Source organism: Oryctolagus cuniculus, chromosome 7, assembly GCF_051225735.1.
Source record: "Oryctolagus cuniculus isolate XC-2025 breed Fujian yellow rabbit chromosome 7, ASM5122573v1, whole genome shotgun sequence".
Lineage (NCBI taxonomy): Eukaryota > Metazoa > Chordata > Mammalia > Lagomorpha > Leporidae > Oryctolagus > Oryctolagus cuniculus.
This window is the reverse complement of record NC_142873.1, coordinates 141,080,934-141,100,512: the sequence shown is the minus strand read 5'-3', so window position 1 is coordinate 141,100,512 and position 19,579 is coordinate 141,080,934. Positions and strand designations below refer to the sequence as shown.

The 19,579-nt window shown below is 45.1% G+C and overlaps 1 protein-coding gene across 8 annotated transcripts in view; it reads left to right on the top strand.

Annotated features, from left to right (window-relative positions):
- KPNA6 (karyopherin subunit alpha 6) overlaps positions 1-19,579 on the top strand; it is a 56,031-nt gene that overhangs the window by 18,821 nt on the left and 17,631 nt on the right. For 4 of the 8 annotated variants that reach the window (XM_008273776.5, XM_008273777.5, XM_089301089.1 and 1 more), the window contains one exon: positions 18,566-18,699. In XM_008273776.5, the coding sequence (XP_008271998.1) occupies positions 18,566-18,699 (134 nt within the window). Of the gene's footprint in view, positions 1-14,380; positions 14,594-18,565; positions 18,700-19,579 lie in introns of all 8 variants that reach the window. The other 4 variants (XM_070078842.2, XM_089301091.1, XM_070078841.2 and 1 more) reach the window with 2 other exon arrangements.

Here is a 19,579-nt window from a genome sequence, read left to right as displayed (position 1 = left end):
CCCAGCTCTGGCCATTGCTGCCATGTGGAGAGTCAACCAGAAGGAAGAACATCTCTGTTTCTCTCCCCTTCTCTAACTCTTTCAAATAAATAAATATTTTTTTTTAAAAAAAAAGGTTCTATATTATATGATTCCATTTAGATGAAATGTCCAGAATAGGCAGATGTATACAGATGAAAAGTAGATTAATGATTACTTGCCAAATGGTGGGATTGAGGTTAACAGCTACAGAGTAGAGTTTGTTTTTAGTTTGGTGAAGATCTTTGGTGAAGACTATACTAAAAATCATTGAGTTGTACACTTTAAATGGATGAATTGTATAGTAGATGAAGTGGATCTTAAGCTGTCACAAAGAAAAAAATAGAATTTCCTCTTTATCAATAGGACAGTGAAAGTCCACTCAAAGAAGGTCATAATATAATTCAAATGCTATATAAATACTTGTTATACTGTATTATTTACAGAGTCATCTGTATGTTAATGAGAAGGAAAAAAGTCATGTAGACTTTTTTAGAGTAGACTCTTTGGTAAAGACAGTTTTTTCCTGAATATTTTTGATCTGTGGTTACTTGAAACTGCAGATACATTCCTGGGTGCAGACCTGAAAATCAGAAGTCCAACTGTATGGAAACCCCCCCCCCCCCGACAGGCAGAGTGGACAATGAGAGAGAGAGAGACAGAGAGAAAGGTCTCCAATGGCCACTGCGGCCGGCGCATCGCGCTGATCTGAAGCCAAGAACCAGGTGCTTCTCCTGGTCTCCCATGCGGGTGCAGGGCCCAAGGACTTGGGCCATCCTCCACTACACTCCCTGGCCACAGCAGAGAGCTGGCCTGGAAGAGGGGCAACCGGGACAGAATCCGGTGCCCCGACCGGGACAAGAACCTGGTGTGCCGGCGCCGCAAGGCGGAGGATTAGCCTATTGAGCCACAGCACCGGCCCCAACTGTATGTTTCATATCAGTGATGGTGTTTGAACATGGGTATAGGTCAAAGAAATAGAATCTTGAGTCAGAGAGACCAGACTAATTAAATTCATTCTGATTCAGCCTGTAAATTGTTTGCTAAAGTGCCAAGTTATATGGAATAAGCAGAAGACATCATAGTCTATTATTACCAGCCTCTCTAGTTCCAAAATCAAAACCTTAAGAGTAGACAGACCCTAGAGCCATAGGTATTTGTTCATTTCTGAAGCCAAGTTTCAGAAACACTTTGCTTTCCAAAATTATGTAAGTGTTCATATTGCTTTACTTTGGCTGCCTTAAAACTGACATGCCAGGATTCCACTCAATTTTAATAATTCATTTATTCTTTGGATTCTGTTTGTTGCATTAATCTGTATTTTCTTTTTTTAAAAGATTTATTTATTTGAAAGGCAGAGTTACAGAGAGGCAGAGAGAGAGAAAGAGATCTTCCATCCGCTTGTTTACTCCAAATGGCCTCAATGGCCAGAGCTGAGCTGATCTGAAGCCAGAAACCAGAAGCTTCTTCCAGGTATCCCATCCAGGTGCAAGGGCCCTAGCACTTGAGCCATCCTCTGCTGCTTTCCCAGGCCATAGCAGAGAGCTGGATCAAAGTAGAGCAGCTGGGACCCGAACTGGTGCCCATATGAGATGCTGGCACTGCAGGCACTGGCTTTACTCACTATGCCACAGCGCCAGGCCCATCAGGCTAATTTTTTTTTTTTTTTTGACAGGCAGAGTGGACAGTGGGAGAGAGAGACAGAGAGAAAGGTCTTCCTTTGCCGCTGGTTCACCCTCCAATGGCTGCCACGGCTGGTGCGCTGCGGCCAGCGCACCGCGCTGATCCGAAGACAGGAGCCAGGTGCTTCTCCTGGTCTCCCATGGGGTGCAGGGCCCAAGCACTTGGGCCATCTTCCACTGCACTCCCTGGCCAAAGCAGAGAGCTGGCCTGGAAGAGGGGCAACCGGGACAGAATCCGGCGCCCTGACCGGGACTAGAACCTGGTGTGCCGGCACCGCAAGGTGGAGGATTAGCCTATTGAGCTGCAGCGCCGGCTCGGCTAATTTTTAAGTTGATAATTTTGTATGGCTTGTGAATGATGTTATAAATATCTTGTTCAGGAGCTGGCATGGCGGCATGGTAGAAAAAGCCACTGCTTGCTATGCCTTGTCCTATATAGGTGCTGGTTCGTGTCCTGGCTGCTCTACTTCTTTTTTAAAAATTTATTTATTTTTTATTTGAAAGAGTTACAGAGAGAGAGGCAGAGACAGAGAGACAGATCTTTCATCCACTTGTTGACTCCCTAAATGGCAACAGTGGCTGGAGCAGGGCTGATCCGAAGCCAGGACCTTCTTCCAGGTCTCCCACATGAGTGCAGGGACCCAAACACTTGGGCCATCCTCTGATGCTTTTCCAAGTGCATTAGCAGCAGGGAGCTGGGTCGGAAGTAGAGCATATGGGACTCGAACCATTGCCCATATGGGATGCTGGCACTGCAGGTGGCAGCTTTACACACTGTCCACTGTGCTGGCTCCTCCTCCATTTCTGATCCTGCTCCCTGCTAATGGCCTGAGAAAAGCAGCAGCAGATGGCCCAAGTGTTTGGGCCGCTGTCACTCACATGGGAAACCCAGATGGAGCTCCTGGCTTCAGCCTGGGCTAGCCCTGGATGTTGGTAGCAATTTGAGTGAGTGAACCAGCAGACAGAAGATCTGTTTTCCCTCTCTTTCAAATAAATAAATATCCCTTTGGCTCTCAGCAGAAAAGTTTCCCATCCCTGGGTTAAAATGTTGGGTGGGGGCTGGCACTGTGGCATGGAAGGTTAAGACTCAGCCTGCAGTGCTGGCATCCATATGGATGCTGGTTCAAGTCCCAATTGCTCTACTTCCAGCTCCCTGCTAATAATGCTCCTTGGAAAGCAGCAGAGGAGACCCAACTATTTGGGCCCCTGCACCCACATGGAAGACCTGAAAGAATCTCCTGGCTCTGCTCCTGGCTTTGGCCTAACCCAGCCTTGGCCATTGCAGCCATTTGAGAAGAGAACCAGTGGATGGAAGACCTCTCTCTTCCCTTCTCTCTCTGTGTCTCTCTCTTTCAAATAAATAAATCTTAAAAAAAAAAAAATAATTTGGATGGAACAGATGAAAAGGCTATGTGTGGTACACTGGACTATAGACTCAAAGATAAATACAAGAGTTCTTGATCTCAAAGATGTAATGACCTAAAAGTAAAGGCAGTGTGGATGTGAACTAAAAGTGTTGGAGGTGATCAGTTGGAACTCATTTGGGATAACAGGTAAAATCAATTTACCTGATACTTTATCTTTGAGGAGGCATAGTTCGTAGATGATTCTAAGACCAGGTGAATTGTGATAGCATTGATTCTGAAAAAGTAAGCTAGATAGGAGGCAAGACACTGGTCTACTGGGAAGGTGAGGTGAAGATAGCCAGTAGGCAAGAGGTTGTGACAATAGGGACTGAGAACTTGGTATGGAAAGTGGAGGCAGAAGCTCAGTTCACCTAGAGTGTTAAGGGTTTGGAGGGTGGGGTTTCTTCTAAAGAGGAGCCAAGTTAGAATTTGGATACAAACTGACCTTTAGAGTTTGACTTTAGAAGAGGACCACAGTAAGAAACCTAAGAGTGGTTGAAAAGGTAAGAGAAGTGGGAAAGGTTGATGTTGTCAGAATCAAGTTTAGAATTTCAAGAGTTTCAAGAAATATAAAGAATACTAACAGGGTCACTGGCTTTAAAAATCTAAACTGTCTTTTTCTGAGGCATCTATGTCTTGTAGTTGTTTATATTGAGGCATTTTAATTTTCATATCAGTTCTGGAGGAAACCTTGTTTTCTGGGTTTCTAGTGAAAAACTGTTCTACAATCTGCTCTTGGAAGCTCTTAGGTTTTGGATTGAATAACTGGTAAATGCTACTGCTGTGGCTTAGGGTGGGGGAAGGATATTAGAAAATAAGTTTGGGGAGCCGGTGCTGTAGCGTAGTAGGTTAAGCTTCTACCTCTGGCTCCAGCATCCAATATGGGCACTGGTTCGAATTCTGGCTGATCCACTTCCAATCCAGCTCTGTGCTAATGGCCTGGGAAAGCAGTGGAGGATGGCCCAAGTGCTTGGGCCCCTGCACCCACATGGGAGATCCAGAAGAGGCTTCTGGCTCTTGGCTTTGGATTGGCCTAGCTCTGGCCATTGCAGCCATTTGGGGATGGAAGATCTCTCTCTCTCTCTCTCTCTCTCTCTCTTCTGTAACTCCGCCTCTCAAATAAATAAATCCTTAAAAAAAGAAATTAAGTTCCCTTTGGCTCTCCAATTAAACATGTCAAGTAGGTAGTTAGTTGACTCTGATGAGCTCAAAGGAGAGTGGTGGGTTGAAACTTAAGAGAGATTGGGAATGTGAATGCAATTGAGAGTGGTGCCAACAAAGCTGAGAAAGGATTAGCAACTTTTTTTTTTTTGGACAGGCAGAGTGGACAGTGAGAGAGAGAGAGACAGAGAGAAAGGTCTTCCTTTTCCGTTGGTTCACCCCCAATGGCTGCTGCGGCCGGCGCACCGCGCTGATCTGAAGCCAGTAGCCAGGTGCTTCTCCTGGTCTCCCATGCGGGTGCAGGGCCCAAGCACTTGGGCCGTCCTCCACTGCCTTCCCTGGCCACAGCAGAGAGCTGGCCTGGAAGAGGAGCAACTGGGACAGAATCCGGCACCCCAACCGGGACTAGAACCCGGTGTGCCGGCACCGCTGGTGGAGGATTAGCCAAGTGAGCTGCAATGCCGGCCAGGATTAGCAACTTTTTTAAGAGTTAAGAATATGACAGACATTTTTATTTGTTAGAGTTGACAATATGGATATTTTTGGTGGTGTTGCTAAAAGGAATTTTCATTGGAATGAAAAGAATGGAAATCAGGTTTGGCTAGGAGAATGAGCGTCACAGAGATTCAGTGTAGGGATTTGACAGTATTGGTAATTTCTGTTTTTTAAAGTTGGTCATTTTGTTGTGCTTTATATTCTCCCCATAAGATAGGTAGTATTCAGGAAATACATCACCAAAAAAAAGATGAAGAGCCCTGTGTTGTGGCACAGCAGGTTAAACTGCAGCTTGCGACTCCAGCATCCCATATCAGAGTGCTAGATAAAATCTTGGCTACCCAGCTGCTGATCCAGCTCCTTGCTGGTGCACCTGGGAAAGCAGTAGAAGATGGCTCAGAGTACTTGGACCCCTGCCACTCATCTGGAAGACCCTGAGGAGTTCCTGGCTTTGGGCTGGAGCTGTCCCAGGTGTTGCAGCCATGTGGGAGAAAGATTTCTTACTGTCTGTGTCTTGCTTTCTATCACCCTGCCTTTCAAATAAATAAAATAAAATTTTTTATTTGTTTTATGTATTTGAAAGTCAGAGTTCCAGAGGGAGGGAGAGAGAGAGATCTTCCATCTGCTGATGCACTTCCCAGATGGCCACAACATCTGGGGCTGGGCCATGCCAAAGCCAGGAGCTTCGTCTAGGTCTCCCATGTGGGTAGTGGGATGATCTTCTGCTGCTTTTCCCATTAGCAGGGAGCTGGATTGAAAGTGGAGGCCGGCGCCGTGGCTCACTAGGCTAATCCTCCACCTTGCAGCGCCGGCACACTGGGTTCTAGTCCCAGTCAGGGCGCCGGATTCTGTCCCGGTTGCCCCTCTTCCAGGCCAGCTCTCTGCTGTGGCCAGGGAGTGCAGTGGAGGATGGCCCAAGTCCTTGGGCCCTGCACCCCATGGGAGAGCATGACAAGTACCTGGCTCCTGCCATCGGATCAGCGCGGTGCGCCGGCCGCAGCGCACTGGCTGCAGCGGCCATTGGAGGGTGAACCAGCGGCAAAGGAAGACCTGTCGCTCTGTCTCTCTCTCTCTCTCTCTTTCCACTCTGCCTGTCAAAATAAATAAATAAATAAATAAAATAAAAAAATAAAGTGGAACAGCTGGGACATGAGCCAGCCCCAAATAAAATAAAGAATAAAATTAAGATGAATGGAGATGTATGGTTTATAGATCAGATATAGTGTGTGAGGGGGTGCATTTTATGTCCCTTTAAAAAAAAAAAGATTATTTATTTGAGAGAGTTACACAGAGAAAGGAAGAGTCAGAGAAAGAGATTTTGCATCTGCTGGTTCACTCCCCGAATGGCCACAATAGCCAGGCAGAAGCCAGGAGCCAGGAGCTTCTTCTGGGTCTCCCACATGGGAGGAGAGGCCCAAACACTTGGGCAATCTTCCATTGCTTTCCCAGGAGCATTACTGGGAAACTGGATCAGAAATGGAACATCCAGGACTTGAACCAGTGCCCATATGGGATGCTGGCGTTGCCCACGGCAACTTAGCCCATTAGGCTACAATGCAGGCTCCCATAACAGGTTATTTTTATCTCCATTATCTCTCCTTCTGGTGCCACTGAGTAATCTTTAATGTATTGGGATGAGTTGTAAAGTTTACTAACTATAGCATCCAACAGTTGGTCTGCCTGATTTAAAGTCTTAGTTCAGCCTTGTGCCAGGGTAGCTATGATAACATTTCATTAGAAAGCCTTTCTTTTTAAGTAGGAGTACTCATTCACCAAGACATGGATTGGATCATAATTAGAAAAGAGTGATGACTTCATGAAGAAAGTATAGGCAGGTTCCCCAGTGTCTTACATAGAGCTCTTTGGGGCTCTTCTAGGTAGACTCCTTTAAGTGATTGGTAATTTTGGTATACTTTTCAAAGTATAGACCATGGTGTGTCGGGATGGTCGAGCGGTCTAAAGCACCAGACTCAAAGTATAGACCATGAAAGTAAGTCTTCAGTTAGAAAAGTGCTAGAGTCAGTAGCTGTAAAGAACACCTTAAAAACACAGAGTGTGTTATTTCAATCTATACATACAAGGACTCTTCAAAAAATTCATGAAAAAATTCATTATTATAAGAAAGCTGTATCAAAATAAACATTTTCTTTTTTTAAGATTTATTTATTTATTTGAAAAACAAGGTTACAGAGAGAGCGGGAGAGATGGGATAGATCTTCCATCCGTTGGTTCATTCCCTAAATGGCTGCAACAGCTAGGACTGGGCCAGGCTGGAGCCAGGAACTTATCTATGTCTCAAGGGAGGCAGGAGCGTAAGTACTTGGGCCATCCTCTTTTGCTTTCTCAGGTACATTAACAGGAAGCTGGATTGAAAGTGGGGCAGTAAGAACCCATATGGGATGCCAGCATTGCAGACAGCAGATTAACCTGCTGTACCACAACACCAGCCCTCCATTTTCTCATTAGTTTTTGGAAGTATACTCATATTTGTGAGCTTGAAGGTGTAATGACATCATTCTTAACCGATACTCACAGTAGCTGGGTTATTTGTGAAATGTTTTTCTGAGAAAATGCATGTTAAAAATCTTAAGAATTGGCCGGCGCCGCGGCTCACTAGGCTAATCCTCCGCCTAGCAGCGCCGGCACACCGGGTTCTAGTCCCGGTCAGGGCGCCGGATTCTGTCCCGGTTGCCCCTCTTCCAGGCCAGCTCTCTGCTGTGGCCAGGGAGTGCAGTGGAGGATGGCCCAAGTCCTTGGGCCCTGCACCCCATGGAAGACCAGGAAAAGCACCTGGCTCCTGGCTCCTGGCTCCTGCCATCGGATCAGCGCGGTGCGCCGGCCGCAGCGTGCTGGCCGCGGCAGCCATTGGAGGGTGAACCAACGGCAAAGGAAGACCTTTCTCTCTGTCTCTCTCTCTCACTGTCCACTCTGCCTGTCAAAAAAAAAAAAAAAAAATCTTAAGAATTTCACATTTTTAAGACATACCGGTAATTAAATGGAGCACTATAGCAATTTGGGACTCATGTGTTACCTGTTCTCTGTTTTGTTTTGTTTTGTTTAGTTTGCTAGGGCTACCATAACAAAACACCACAGACTGGGTGCTTTATTTTCTCACAGTTCTGGGGCTGGAAGTCTAAGGTTAAGGTGTCAGCAGGGTTGGTTTCTTCTAAGACCTCTCTCCTTAGCCTCTGGGTAGCTGTCTGCATATTTACTTGGTGTTTTCCTTCATAAAGATAGTAGGTACTGGATTAGCAATGACCTCTGTAACCTTATTTGCCTCTTTAAGGGCTTTAATGAAAAGAATAATTACCTTCTGAGGTACTGGGGGTTAGGGCTTCATCGTATGAATTTAGCAAGACTACAGTAGCTCAGCCATTTCAGGGTCCATACCTATTTTGTCTTCTTGTTGCTACTCCCATGGTTCTAAAAGCTTAGAAAATGCTTGGCAGCATTAGATATGTATTCCATATATTCCCTAGAAATAAGAGGTATAACTTCAGTGACCTTTGATTGAGTTCCTTGACTAAGAAAACCCAAAGCTATCTAAGACAGAAAAGATTTTTGATGTGGATTTTCTAGATCCAACCCCAGCAAGTAAGGGATTGTACCATGGAAAAAGTCCCTGTACTGCTGGATCCATGAAAGATAACCCAGTCTTCTTTTGGTCGATTCCACATGTGCTTTTCTGCAGATGTTCCTTTCACACTCCCTCCCTTGCCTGCTTTTCCAGTGAGGTCATAAGCAAGTATTTGTGATAGTTTCTTGTCACCATGGTGACTAAATCACAGCCTGGTTTTCATTCCAACTTTGCTGTCAACTCTGCTCGAAGGTTGGGAAAGCCTCTGGGAGACTCCAGGTTCAGACTCATGAAAAACCACGTGTCAGGTACCAGGGTAGAGGCGTTCACAATGTTATTCATGAAAAATCATGCGTCAGGTAACAGGGTAGAGGCGTTCACAATGTTATGTTCAGGAATCTGTGCTCCGCCTGTTAGTCTCCAGGCACAAGGATAATCAGGACCTAAAGGATGGTCACTTGAATCCCTTGGCATTTATTTATTTCTTCCTTAAGCTGGGCCTCTTTTTTGAAATGCAGAGAGAGAAGTTCCATCTGCTGGTTCACTCCCCAAATGCCCACAACAGCCAGAGCTGGGCTGGACTGAAGGTCCATATGGGTCTCCCACATAGATAACAGGGAACCAAGCACATAAGCCATTGTCTGTTGCTTCCCAGAATACATTAGCAGGAAGCTGAATCAGAAACAGAGTACCTAGGACATAAACTGGCACTCTGATTTGGAATGTGGGCATTCCAAACAGGAGCTTAATCCACTTATCCCCCCCCCCCTATTTAAACAACAAATCCTCTTGATTTCCTCAGAGATGGATTCAGCCTGTTCTCTTTAACTTCAAGTTTTACTTTTCTTTCAACCTGATGCCCTTGTAGACTACTTTTCCTCCTTCACTCCTTCACTATGTGCTTTCTTGATCCATTTCCATTCCCAAAGTCAACGCCTGCTTGAAGAACCAGGCCAAATGTTATCTTTCAGAGATTACTTTTTTTTTTTTTTTTTTTTTTTTTTGACAGAGTGGACAGTGACAGAGAAAGACAGAGAGAAAGGTCTTCCTTTGCCGTTGGTTCACCCTCCAATGGCCGCCGCGGCCGGCGCGCTGTGGCCGGCGCACCGCGCTGATCCGATGGCAGGAGCCAGGAGCCAGGTGCTTCTCCTGGTCTCCCATGGGGTGCAGGGCCCAAGCACTTGGGCCATCCTCCACTGCACTCCCTGGCCACAGCAGAGAGCTGGCCTGGAAGAGGGGCAACCGGGACAGAATCCGGCGCCCCAACTGAGACTAGAACCTGGTGTGCCGGCGCCGCAAGGTGGAGGATTAGCCTAGTGAGCCGTGGCACCAGCCAGAGATTACTTTTCAAACTCTGTTGTCACAGTCACCCTTACACCTCCAGAAAAAGGCAGTATTAGTTTTCCCTTTCAGTGTATCTAAAAAACTTACTTTTCATCCGTTTTGCAATACTTTTATTCACTGTTTCAGATTACAGGTTGAGAGGACTGGAAATACTGATCAAGGGAGAACCAAGTTGGTGAGGCTTCAGGCCCTTCTCCCCATGCTTCAACACTGTCAGCATCACTTTTATCTGGTTTTACACATTGAGATTCTTTCGTTTTATAATTTGTAAATGTCTCTGTTTTTATTTATTTGAAAGACAGTGGAGACAGAGATCTTCCATCTAGTGGTTCACTCCCCAAATTCGCACAATAGCCAGGGCTGGGCCAGGCTAAATCCAGAAGCCAGGTGTCGCATCTGGTCTCCTTCATGGGTGGCAGGGACCCAACAACTTGAGCCATCATCTGCTCCTGCCTCCCATTATGCACATGAGCAGGAAGCTGGATCAGAAGCAGAGGTAGTACTGATCCCATGCCCTCTGATATGGGGTGAGAGTGTCCCAAAGTAGTGGCTTAAACCACTGCATCATAGTGCCCACCCCCACATTGGGATTCTATGACAAATTTTTTTTAATTTAAAAAATATATTTTTATTTATCTGAAAGGCAGAGAGACAAATCTCCAGTCTGCTGGTTCACACCCCAAATAACCACAACAACCAGGGCTGGGCAAGGCCACGGCTGGGAATTCACTGTTAGTGTCACATGTGAATGGCAGGGACCCAAATACTTGACCATTGCCTACTGCTTCCCAGGGTGCACATTATTAAGGAAAGATGGATCAGAGGTAGTACCTGGATTTGAACCTAGGCATCCCATCTGGCATCTTCACAAGTGACAAAGGCCCACTCTGAATCAGATTTAATTGAAAGAGGTGCACTGCAGTTAAAATTTTTTTTAAGGGCCGGCGCTGTGGCACAGCAGGTTAACACCCTGGCCTAAAGTGCCGGCATCCCATATGGCGCCAGTTTGAGACCCGGCTGCTCCACTTCCAATCCAGCTCTCTGCTGTGGCCTGGGAAAGCAGTGGAAGATGGCCCAAGTCGTTGGGCCCATGCACCTGCATGGGAGACCCGAAAGAAGTTCCTGGCTTCTGGCTTTGGATCGGCACAGCTCCAGCCGTTGCAGCCAACCATTGGATAGAAGTGAACCATTGGATAGAAGACTTCTCTCTCTGCTTCTCCTCTCTCTTTGTAATTCTGACTTTCAAATAAATAAATAAATCTTTAAAAAAATTTTTTTGGCCAGTGCCACGGCTCAATAGGCTAATCCTCCACCTGCGGTGCCAGCACACCGGGTTCTAGTCCCGGTTGGGGCACCGGATTCTGTCCTGGTTACTCCTCTTCCAGGCCAGCTCTCTGCTGTGGCCCGGGAGTGCAGTGGAGGATGGCCCAGGTCCTTGGGCCCTGCACCCGCATGGGAGACCAGGAGAAGCACCTGGCTCCTGGCTTCGGATCAGCACGGTGCACCAGCTGCAGCGCACCAGCCGCAGCAGCCATTGTGGGGTGAACCAATGGAAAAGGAAGACCTTTCTCTGTCCCTTACTGTCCACTCTGCCTGTCAAAAAAAATTTTTTTTGTTGTAGTGAAATTGACTACTTCAACCATTTTTAAAAATGTTTATTTTCATCTACTTGAGAGGTAGAGAGAGAGAAGTATCTTCTACCCAATGGTTCATTCCCTAAATGGCTACAACAGCTGGGACTGGGCTAGGAACTCAGAACTACATCTGGCTCTTCCATGTGAGTGGCAGAGACCAAAGCATTTGAGCCATCATCTATTGCCTCTTAGGATACATTAGCATGAAGCTGAATCAGAAGTGCAGAAGAGGCAGCTGGAATTAAAACTAGCACTCCAGTATGGACTGTGGGTGTCCCAAGCAGTGGCTTAATCTCCCATACCACAGTGACCACCCCTCAGCCATTTTTAAATGTACATGTATGATACAGGAATATTTGTAAAATTTACAAGTGCTATGTGGCCATTCCCACTAGTTATTTTCAAACTTTATCAAACCGTATAAATTCTGTACCATTAAGTGGTAATGCCCATTTCTCTTCTTTCTAGTGCCAAGTAATCTCAAATTTTAATTTCTGTTTTTAAATGAGTTTGACTCTTCTGAGTGCTTTATTATATGAAGTTCTATAATTTGTCCTTTTATGTCTTTTTTTAAAGATAAGTTTGCTTATTTATTTATTTATTTATTTGAAAGGCAGAGTTACACAGAGGCAGAGAGTAAGTCTTTCCATATGCTGGTTCAGTTCATTCGCTAAATGGCCACCACGGCTGGAGCTGGGCCAAACTGAAGCCAGGAGCTTCTTCTAGGTCTCCCACGCAGGCGCAGGGGCCCAAGGACTTGGGCCATCTTCCACTGCTTTCCCAGGCCATAGCAGAGAGAGGGATCAGAAGAAGAGCAGCCAGGACTCAAACCAGCGCCCGTATGGGATGATGGTACTGCAGGCGGTGGCTTTATCTGCTATACCACAGCACCGCCCTCCCCCGCTTTATGTCTTGCTTATTGTATTTGGTATACTGTCTTCAGAGTTCATCTGTGTATGTCAGACCTTCATTCTTCTGTCTAATACTCCATGAAATGGATATACTACATTTCATTTATCTGTTCATCTGTTGATGGATGTTGGGTTGTTACCACACTTGAATATTGGCTGTAAGTATGTATCGGCTTGAGTCCCTGTTTTTTGTTTTGTTATTCCATTCTAGTAGGTATGAAGTGGTTTCTTTTTGTGATTTTGATTTGCATTTCCCTAATAACTACTGATGTTGATCGCTTCTCAGCCTTTTGGGTAAGATCAAGTATAATGATGTTGAGGGGCTAGTGCTGTGGTATAGTGGGTAGAGCCTGCTGCTTGCAGTGCCGGCATCCTGTGTAGGTGCCAGTTCAAGTCCCGGCTTTTCCACTTCCAATCCAGCTCTCTACTGTGGCCTGGGAAAGCACTGGAAGATGGCCCGAGTCCTTGGGCCTCTGTACCCGCATAGGGGATATGGAGGAAGCTCCTGACTCCTGGCTTTGGATCGTTGCAGCTCTGGCCATTGTTGCCATTTGGGAAGTGAATCAGCAGATGGAAGACCTTTCTCTCTGCCTCTGCTTCTCTGTAGCTTTATCAGATAAATAAAGAAATCTTAAAAAATATTGTTGAATATATTTTTTTAATGTTTATTTGAAAAAGTCAGACAGAAAGGGAGAGAGAGAGAGATCTTCTGTCTGCTGGTTCACTCCCCAAATGTCTGTAATGGCCAGAACAATCATTTGGGGGGGGGGGTAAAGATTTTTTTAAAAAATTTCTTTCTTTATTTGAAAATCAGTTACAGAAAGGCAAAGGCAAAGAGAGAGAGAAGTCTTCCATTCACTACACTAGTTCATTCCCCAAATGGCCACAACGGCTGGAGCTGGGCCAGTCTGGAGCCAGGAGCCAGGAGCTTCTTCCAGGTGTCCCATGTGAGTGCAGGGGTCCAAGAATTTGGATCATCTTCCACTGCTTTCCCAGGCCAAAGCAGAGAGCTGGGACCCAAACCAGTGCCTATATGGGATGCTGGCACTGCAGCAAGGTACTTAATCAACAACACCACAGCACCAGCCCCAGGTAAAGATTTTTTTATTGGCACACATTGTGGTGTAGTGGGTTAAGCTGTTGCCTTCGATGCTGGCATCCATATGGGCGCCAATTCAAGTCCTGGCTGCTCTACTTTTGATCCAAGTCTCTAGTACCTGGCTTTAGCCTGACCCAGACCTGGTCATTGCAACCATTTGGAGAGTGAAAGATTTAATTTGCAAGGCGGAGTAACAGAGAGAGGGAGAGACAGACAGATCTTCCATCCACTGGTTCACTCCCTAAATATCCACAACAGGCTTGACTATGCCTGGAACTGCAGCCAAGTCGCTCATGTGGGTGACAGGAGCCCAGGCACTTGAACCATCCTCTGCTACTTTCCCAGGTGCATTACCAGGGAGCTGGCTTGGAAGTGAAGCTGCTAAGAAGGCCGGCACTGTGGTGAAGTGGGCTTAGCCACTGTCTGCAGTACCAGCATCCCATATGTGTACTGATTTATGTCCCAGCTGCTCCACTTCAATTCAGCTCTCTGCTAATGCACCTGGGAAAACAGTGGAGCATGGCCCAAGTGAATGGGCATCTGCTTCCACATCGGAGACCTGGAAGAAGCTCCTGGCTCCTGGCTTCAGCCTGCACCAGCAGTGGCTGTTGGCAGCCATCTAGGGAGTGGACCAGCATGTAGAAGATTCTCTCTCTCTCTCACTCTCTCACTCTCACTCTCACTCTCACTCTCACTCTCACTCTCACTCTCTCTCAACTCTTTCAAGATAATCAATTTTAAAAAGTAGGGCAGCTGAGACTTGAATCAGTGCTCTGATATAGGGTGCTGGCATCGTAAGCAGTGACTTAACCCACTGTGCTACAACATAGGACCCTTTGATATTTGAAATATTTTCATTGGGAATACAAGTCTAGTTTTAGAGATACTTTTTTCTTAGTAAATTAAGTAGGTTAATTTATTGCTTTCTATTTTGTATAGTTTCTGAAAAGTAAGGCTTTTTTTTAATCTTTCATATATATAGGTCTTTCTCTGGCTGCTTTTTAAGATTATCTCAGATTTTCAAGTTTTGTTTTTTTTGTTTTTTTTTTAAAGGCAGAGAGACAGAGAGATCTTCCTTCCGTCTATTGTTTTACTTAACCCAAATGCATGCTGCAACCATTTTTGGGCCAGGTGAAACCAGGAGCCTGGAGCTCAATACAGGTCTCCCAACTTCGGTGACAAGGACCCAAGTACTTGAACCATCACCTGCTACCTATAGGGTATGCATATACTAGAATCAAAAGCAGAACCAGGACTTGAGCCCAGGTATTCTGATGTATAGGCATCTTAAATGGAATTTAACCACTGCACTTAACCTTCTGCCCTGCACGTGCACGCTACACACACACACACACCCCGCTGCAGACATTTCCTTGAAATGCATGAAATGAGTCAGTTTTTGTTTTTTGGTTTTTGGTTTTTTGTTTTTGACAGGCAGAGTGGATAGTGAGAGAGAGAGACGGAGAGAAAGGTCTTCCTTTTGCTGTTAGTTCACCTTCCAGTGGCCACCACGGCTGGCGCGCTGCGGCCGGTGCACCGCGCTGATCCGAAGGCTGGAGCCAGGTGCTTCTCCTGGTCTCCCATGGGGTGCAGGGCCCAAGCACTTGGGCCATCCTCCTCTGCCTTCCCGGGCCACAACAGAGAGCTGGCCTGGAAGAGGAGCAACCAGGACAGAATCCGGCGCCCTGACTGGGACTAGAACCCAGTCTGCCGCTGCTGCTAGGTAGAGGATTAGCCTATTGAGCCGCTGCGCTGGCGAGTCAGTATTTTTTTTATAAGATTTTAGCTTTTGAGCAAAAATCAGAATTTCTCAGAACTTTTACTAGCATCGAGTCCTCAATAACTTCTGCATAGGTTTGTAATAGGAAAAATTTGGGAGGAAAGATCAGTAGAAAAATGGATAAATTATGTGTTCACACAGTAAAATAAACACGGGAAAAAGGAATGAGCTACAGCTACATGTAGAAGTGGGTGAATCTTGGAAACCTCAGAATAAATGCAGTCAAATACAATATGTAGAAATATATATGTGTGTGATTAATAGTTGTAAAAGCAAAGGTGACATCAGTTTAGCAGCTTTGTTTTGGTTTGAGTTCAGGTAGGGATTAGGAAGCCTGGGATAGGAGAAAAATCTACAACTGTATTAAGGTATGTCAGTGATACTTCAATTTTTAGATTCAATGATAGGTTTACAGATGTGTATTGTATAAGAATGCCACAAAAAGTTCATGGGAAATGGGTTTTTTGGCTCATGTGGGTTATTACTATTTCTAAAGATTTATTTTATTTGAAGAAAAATAATTATTTTATTGAAAGACAGTGTCATGGGGTAGAAGGAGATAGAGAGATCTTCCATCTGCTGATTCATTCCCCAGTGACTATAACAGCTGGGGCTGGGCCAGGCTGAAGCCAGGAGATTCTTCCAGGTCTCCCACGTGGGTGCAAGGGCCCAAGGACTTAGGCCATCTTCTAGGGCTTTTCCAGGCACATTAGCAGGGAGCTGGATTAGAAGCAGAGCAGCCCGGACTCAACCGATGCCCCTATGGGATTAGGCATTGTAGGCGGTGGCTTAACCTGTTAGGCTACGAAGTGGGCCTGCAAGAGTTATTAACCTGCCTCCTGGTATACTTGCATCTCCCATTAAAGTGCTGGTTCCAATCCTATCTACACTACTTCTGCTCCAGTTTCCTGCTATTGCATGCTGAGAGCTGGCAGACAATTGCTCACGTGCTTGGACCCTGCCACTTGGGTGGAAGACTTACCCATGGCTTTGGCCTGGCCCAGCTGTGGCTGTTGCAGGTGCTTGGAGAGTGAATCACAGATGGAAGAGTTCTGTTTCTCTGTTTCCCTCTCTCCCCATCACTCTTCCTTTCAAGTGGATGAAAATAAGTGAATATCTTTTAAAAGGTTTATGTAAAATGAAATTTAAAATAAGTTTATTTTGGTGTCAGAAAAACCTGAAATCCATATATTTTTCATAACATTTTCCATGAACATTTGAAAGACCTTTGAAATATTTTGCTTGGTAATTTGTATATGTTTCATCTTTTTGTTTTATCCTATTTATGTAGTAAATTGTAAAGTTTTAAAAATTTAAGATATTAATGGCATATGGATCATTAAAGAAAGATACATGATAGTCCACAGAATTGGTTATAGTAAGATATATTAAACCTGGGTAGGTTAAGTATATCTGAGTTTATTGGACAAGCCATGTAACTTCTCTGTCTTGTGCAACAGGGTTGATTTCAACTTAATAGCATTTACCATGTACCAACTATTGTTCTAAGAAATACTTCATATTTATTATCCTATTTAATCCTTCTACAGCTTGAGCATTCCCTAATCTGAAAATTCAAAACCTCAAATGCTCCAAAATCTGAAATTTTGAGCACCAACATGACAGAAGTAGAAAATTCCACACCTGACTTCATGTGATGGATCACAATCAAAATGCAGACACACTAAAAATACTATGTAAAATTACCTTCAGACTATGTGTGCAAGGTGTATATGAGACACAGTATATTTCATATTTAAATTTGGATCCCAACCCCAAGATAACTCATTATGTATGTACATATATGCTAAAATCTGACACACTGCTCTGTTCTCAAGCATTTCACATAAGAGGTGTTCACCCTGTAACAACTCTAACAAGTTAGAACTTTTAAGTCCTTTTGATGCTTAGGGGTTAGAGCAACTTGTTAAGGGTATCACAGCTAACAAGTATTAGGAACCAGGATAGGTGATGTTATGCCCGCAGTCCGTGGTCCCCCGAAAATCACACCACCAGAGACTGAAGTTGAAGCCAATAAGCAGGGTCGTTTTTATTACGAGTTCGAACCCGGGCCTCTCAGTGCCTCCAGGAGAGGAGGCCCCCCGAGAAGCCCCGAGCCCAATTCTTACAGAGCTTTTATTATCATGTCCAAGCAGGCTTTAGGGGAATGCTATAGATCAAGTTGACACTTCTGATAAGTCCCGAGACACCTGCCACCGACTCCAGGGTAGGGGCTGGTTGCTAGCTCAAGCTTTATACCTCCCTTTTACATTCCTGGACCTGGGTCAGGGTTGGGTCACATCTGGCCAGGTGGAGGGAAGGGGGAGTGTAATCAACTTAATGTAGTTACTGTATTACTTAGCTCAACATCTAACATAATACATATATAAAGTCAAAGACACTTAGCATTGCTTATTATTACTACTAGTTGCCTAATAAGCACTATTATAATGGATAATAAGGGCATAGTAAAAGCTGGTTGTGCAGGTGTCTTCTCAGTGAGTCTCACTCTAGCCTATACGTTTAACTACCATGCTTAAGCTAATTGCTGTAATAGCACTTATTTAACAAGCATATGTGATTAAATGAGACAGTGTGTGTTGGTATAGGTGCAGCACTAGAGGTGTCAGGTATAATTTAAAAAAAAAAAGATTATTTATTTGAAGTAGAGAGGATGATGTTCCATGTACTGGTTCACTTCCCAAATGTCCACAATAGCTGCAACTTGGCCAGGCTGAAGCCAGGAACCTAAAGTCCATCCTTCTCCTATGTGGGTGGCAGGGATCTGAGTACTGGAGCCATCATTTGCTGCCTCCTAGAATGCATTAACAGGGAACTGGATTGAAAGTGTCTTGATGGGTGGCACAGTGGGTTAAGGTTTCAACCTGCAGTGCTGGCATCCCATATAGGTGCCAGTTTAAGACCCAGCTGCTCCACTTCCTATCCAGCTCTCTGCTAATGTGCCTGGAAAAGCAGCAGAGGATGGCCCAAGTCCTTGGGCCCTTGCACCCAAATGGGACACATGGAAGAAGCTCCTAGCTCCTGGATTCAGATCAGCTCAGATCTAGCCATTGCAGCTGTTTGGGGAGTGAACCAGCAGGATGGAAGACCTCTCTCTGTCTCTACTTCTCTCTATAACTGCCTTTCAAATAAATAAATCTTAAAGAAAAAAAAAAAAAAAAGAAAAGAAAAGAAAGTGTCTTGAGAAGTGATACTGGGACTCAAGCCGTTACTGTTCTGTGGGCTGTGTGTGCCTCAAGTGGCAGTCTGGCCTGCTGCACTACAATGCCTGTCCCAGGTGTAGTTACTGAGATATTATGCTTCTTTAAGAAGCTGTGGTCCCCCTGGAGGAAGGTAGGGAGAGGGTGAATGGGTGGAGACAGAAAACCAATGATAAAGAAAAGTGTTTTCCTCTTGAGAGTCTTTGACAGTGTATTTTTCATCTTTCCTTCTTCTAGAGACCATGGCGAGCCCAGGGAAAGATAATTATCGAATGAAGAGCTATAAGAACAATGCCCTAAACCCTGAGGAAATGAGGCGAAGAAGAGAGGAGGAGGGCATTCAGCTGCGGAAGCAGAAGCGAGAGCAACAAGTAGGTTTAACAAAGTTTTCTTTAATGTACTCTTCAGAGAAATGATTCAGCCTCTATGGATGCCTTCTACCTTACAGTACACCTTTCTCTTGACTAGTTTGGTTACCTTGTGAGCCAATCATACAGATTCCTTTTTTGTTAAAAAATATTGAGTTGCCAGCACTGTGAAGTATCAGGTAAGGCCACCACCTGCAGTGCCAGCATCCCATGTGGGCGCCCGTTCAAGTCCCTGCTCTACTTCCAATCCAGCTCTGCTGTGGTCTGGGAAAGCAGTGGGAGATAGCCCAAATCTTTGGGGACTTGCACCCATGTGGGAGATCTGGAGGAAGCTCCTGACTCCTGCCTTTGCGTTAGTACAGCTCCAGCTGTTGCAACCATCTAGGGAGTGAACTCGTGGATAGAAGACCTCCCCCCCCCCCCCGCTGTAACTCCGCCTTTCAAATAAATACAGAAATCTTTTTTAAAAAAAAATTGAAAGCTTAAAAAAGGAAGGACTAATCCTTCCTTATCCCCTCTGTAATTTAGACCAACTAAGATGTCATTTATTTCTTGAATATAACAATCTAATTCAAACTGCTGGTACATTTTTTTATTCTTCACATTACAGTTAGTGTTAAGTCTGGCCTTCAAGGCCCAGCTCCAAATCTAGCCCTTTACGAGCCCATTCTGGGCTGCTTTGCTTCTACTTTATTGAGTCCTGTCCTTGTGAGTAGCATCCCTCAGTGCAGGTCATGCTAATGCCTCCCTAGCTGTACTTCCTTTCACCAAAGTGGTGCCCTGCTTACCTAGATTTAGTCACCTAACTTACTTTTGCCCACTCTCTTGGCCTACCAATATTCCTTTTCTTAAAAGCTTTTTAAACCCAGAATCTTTTATACAA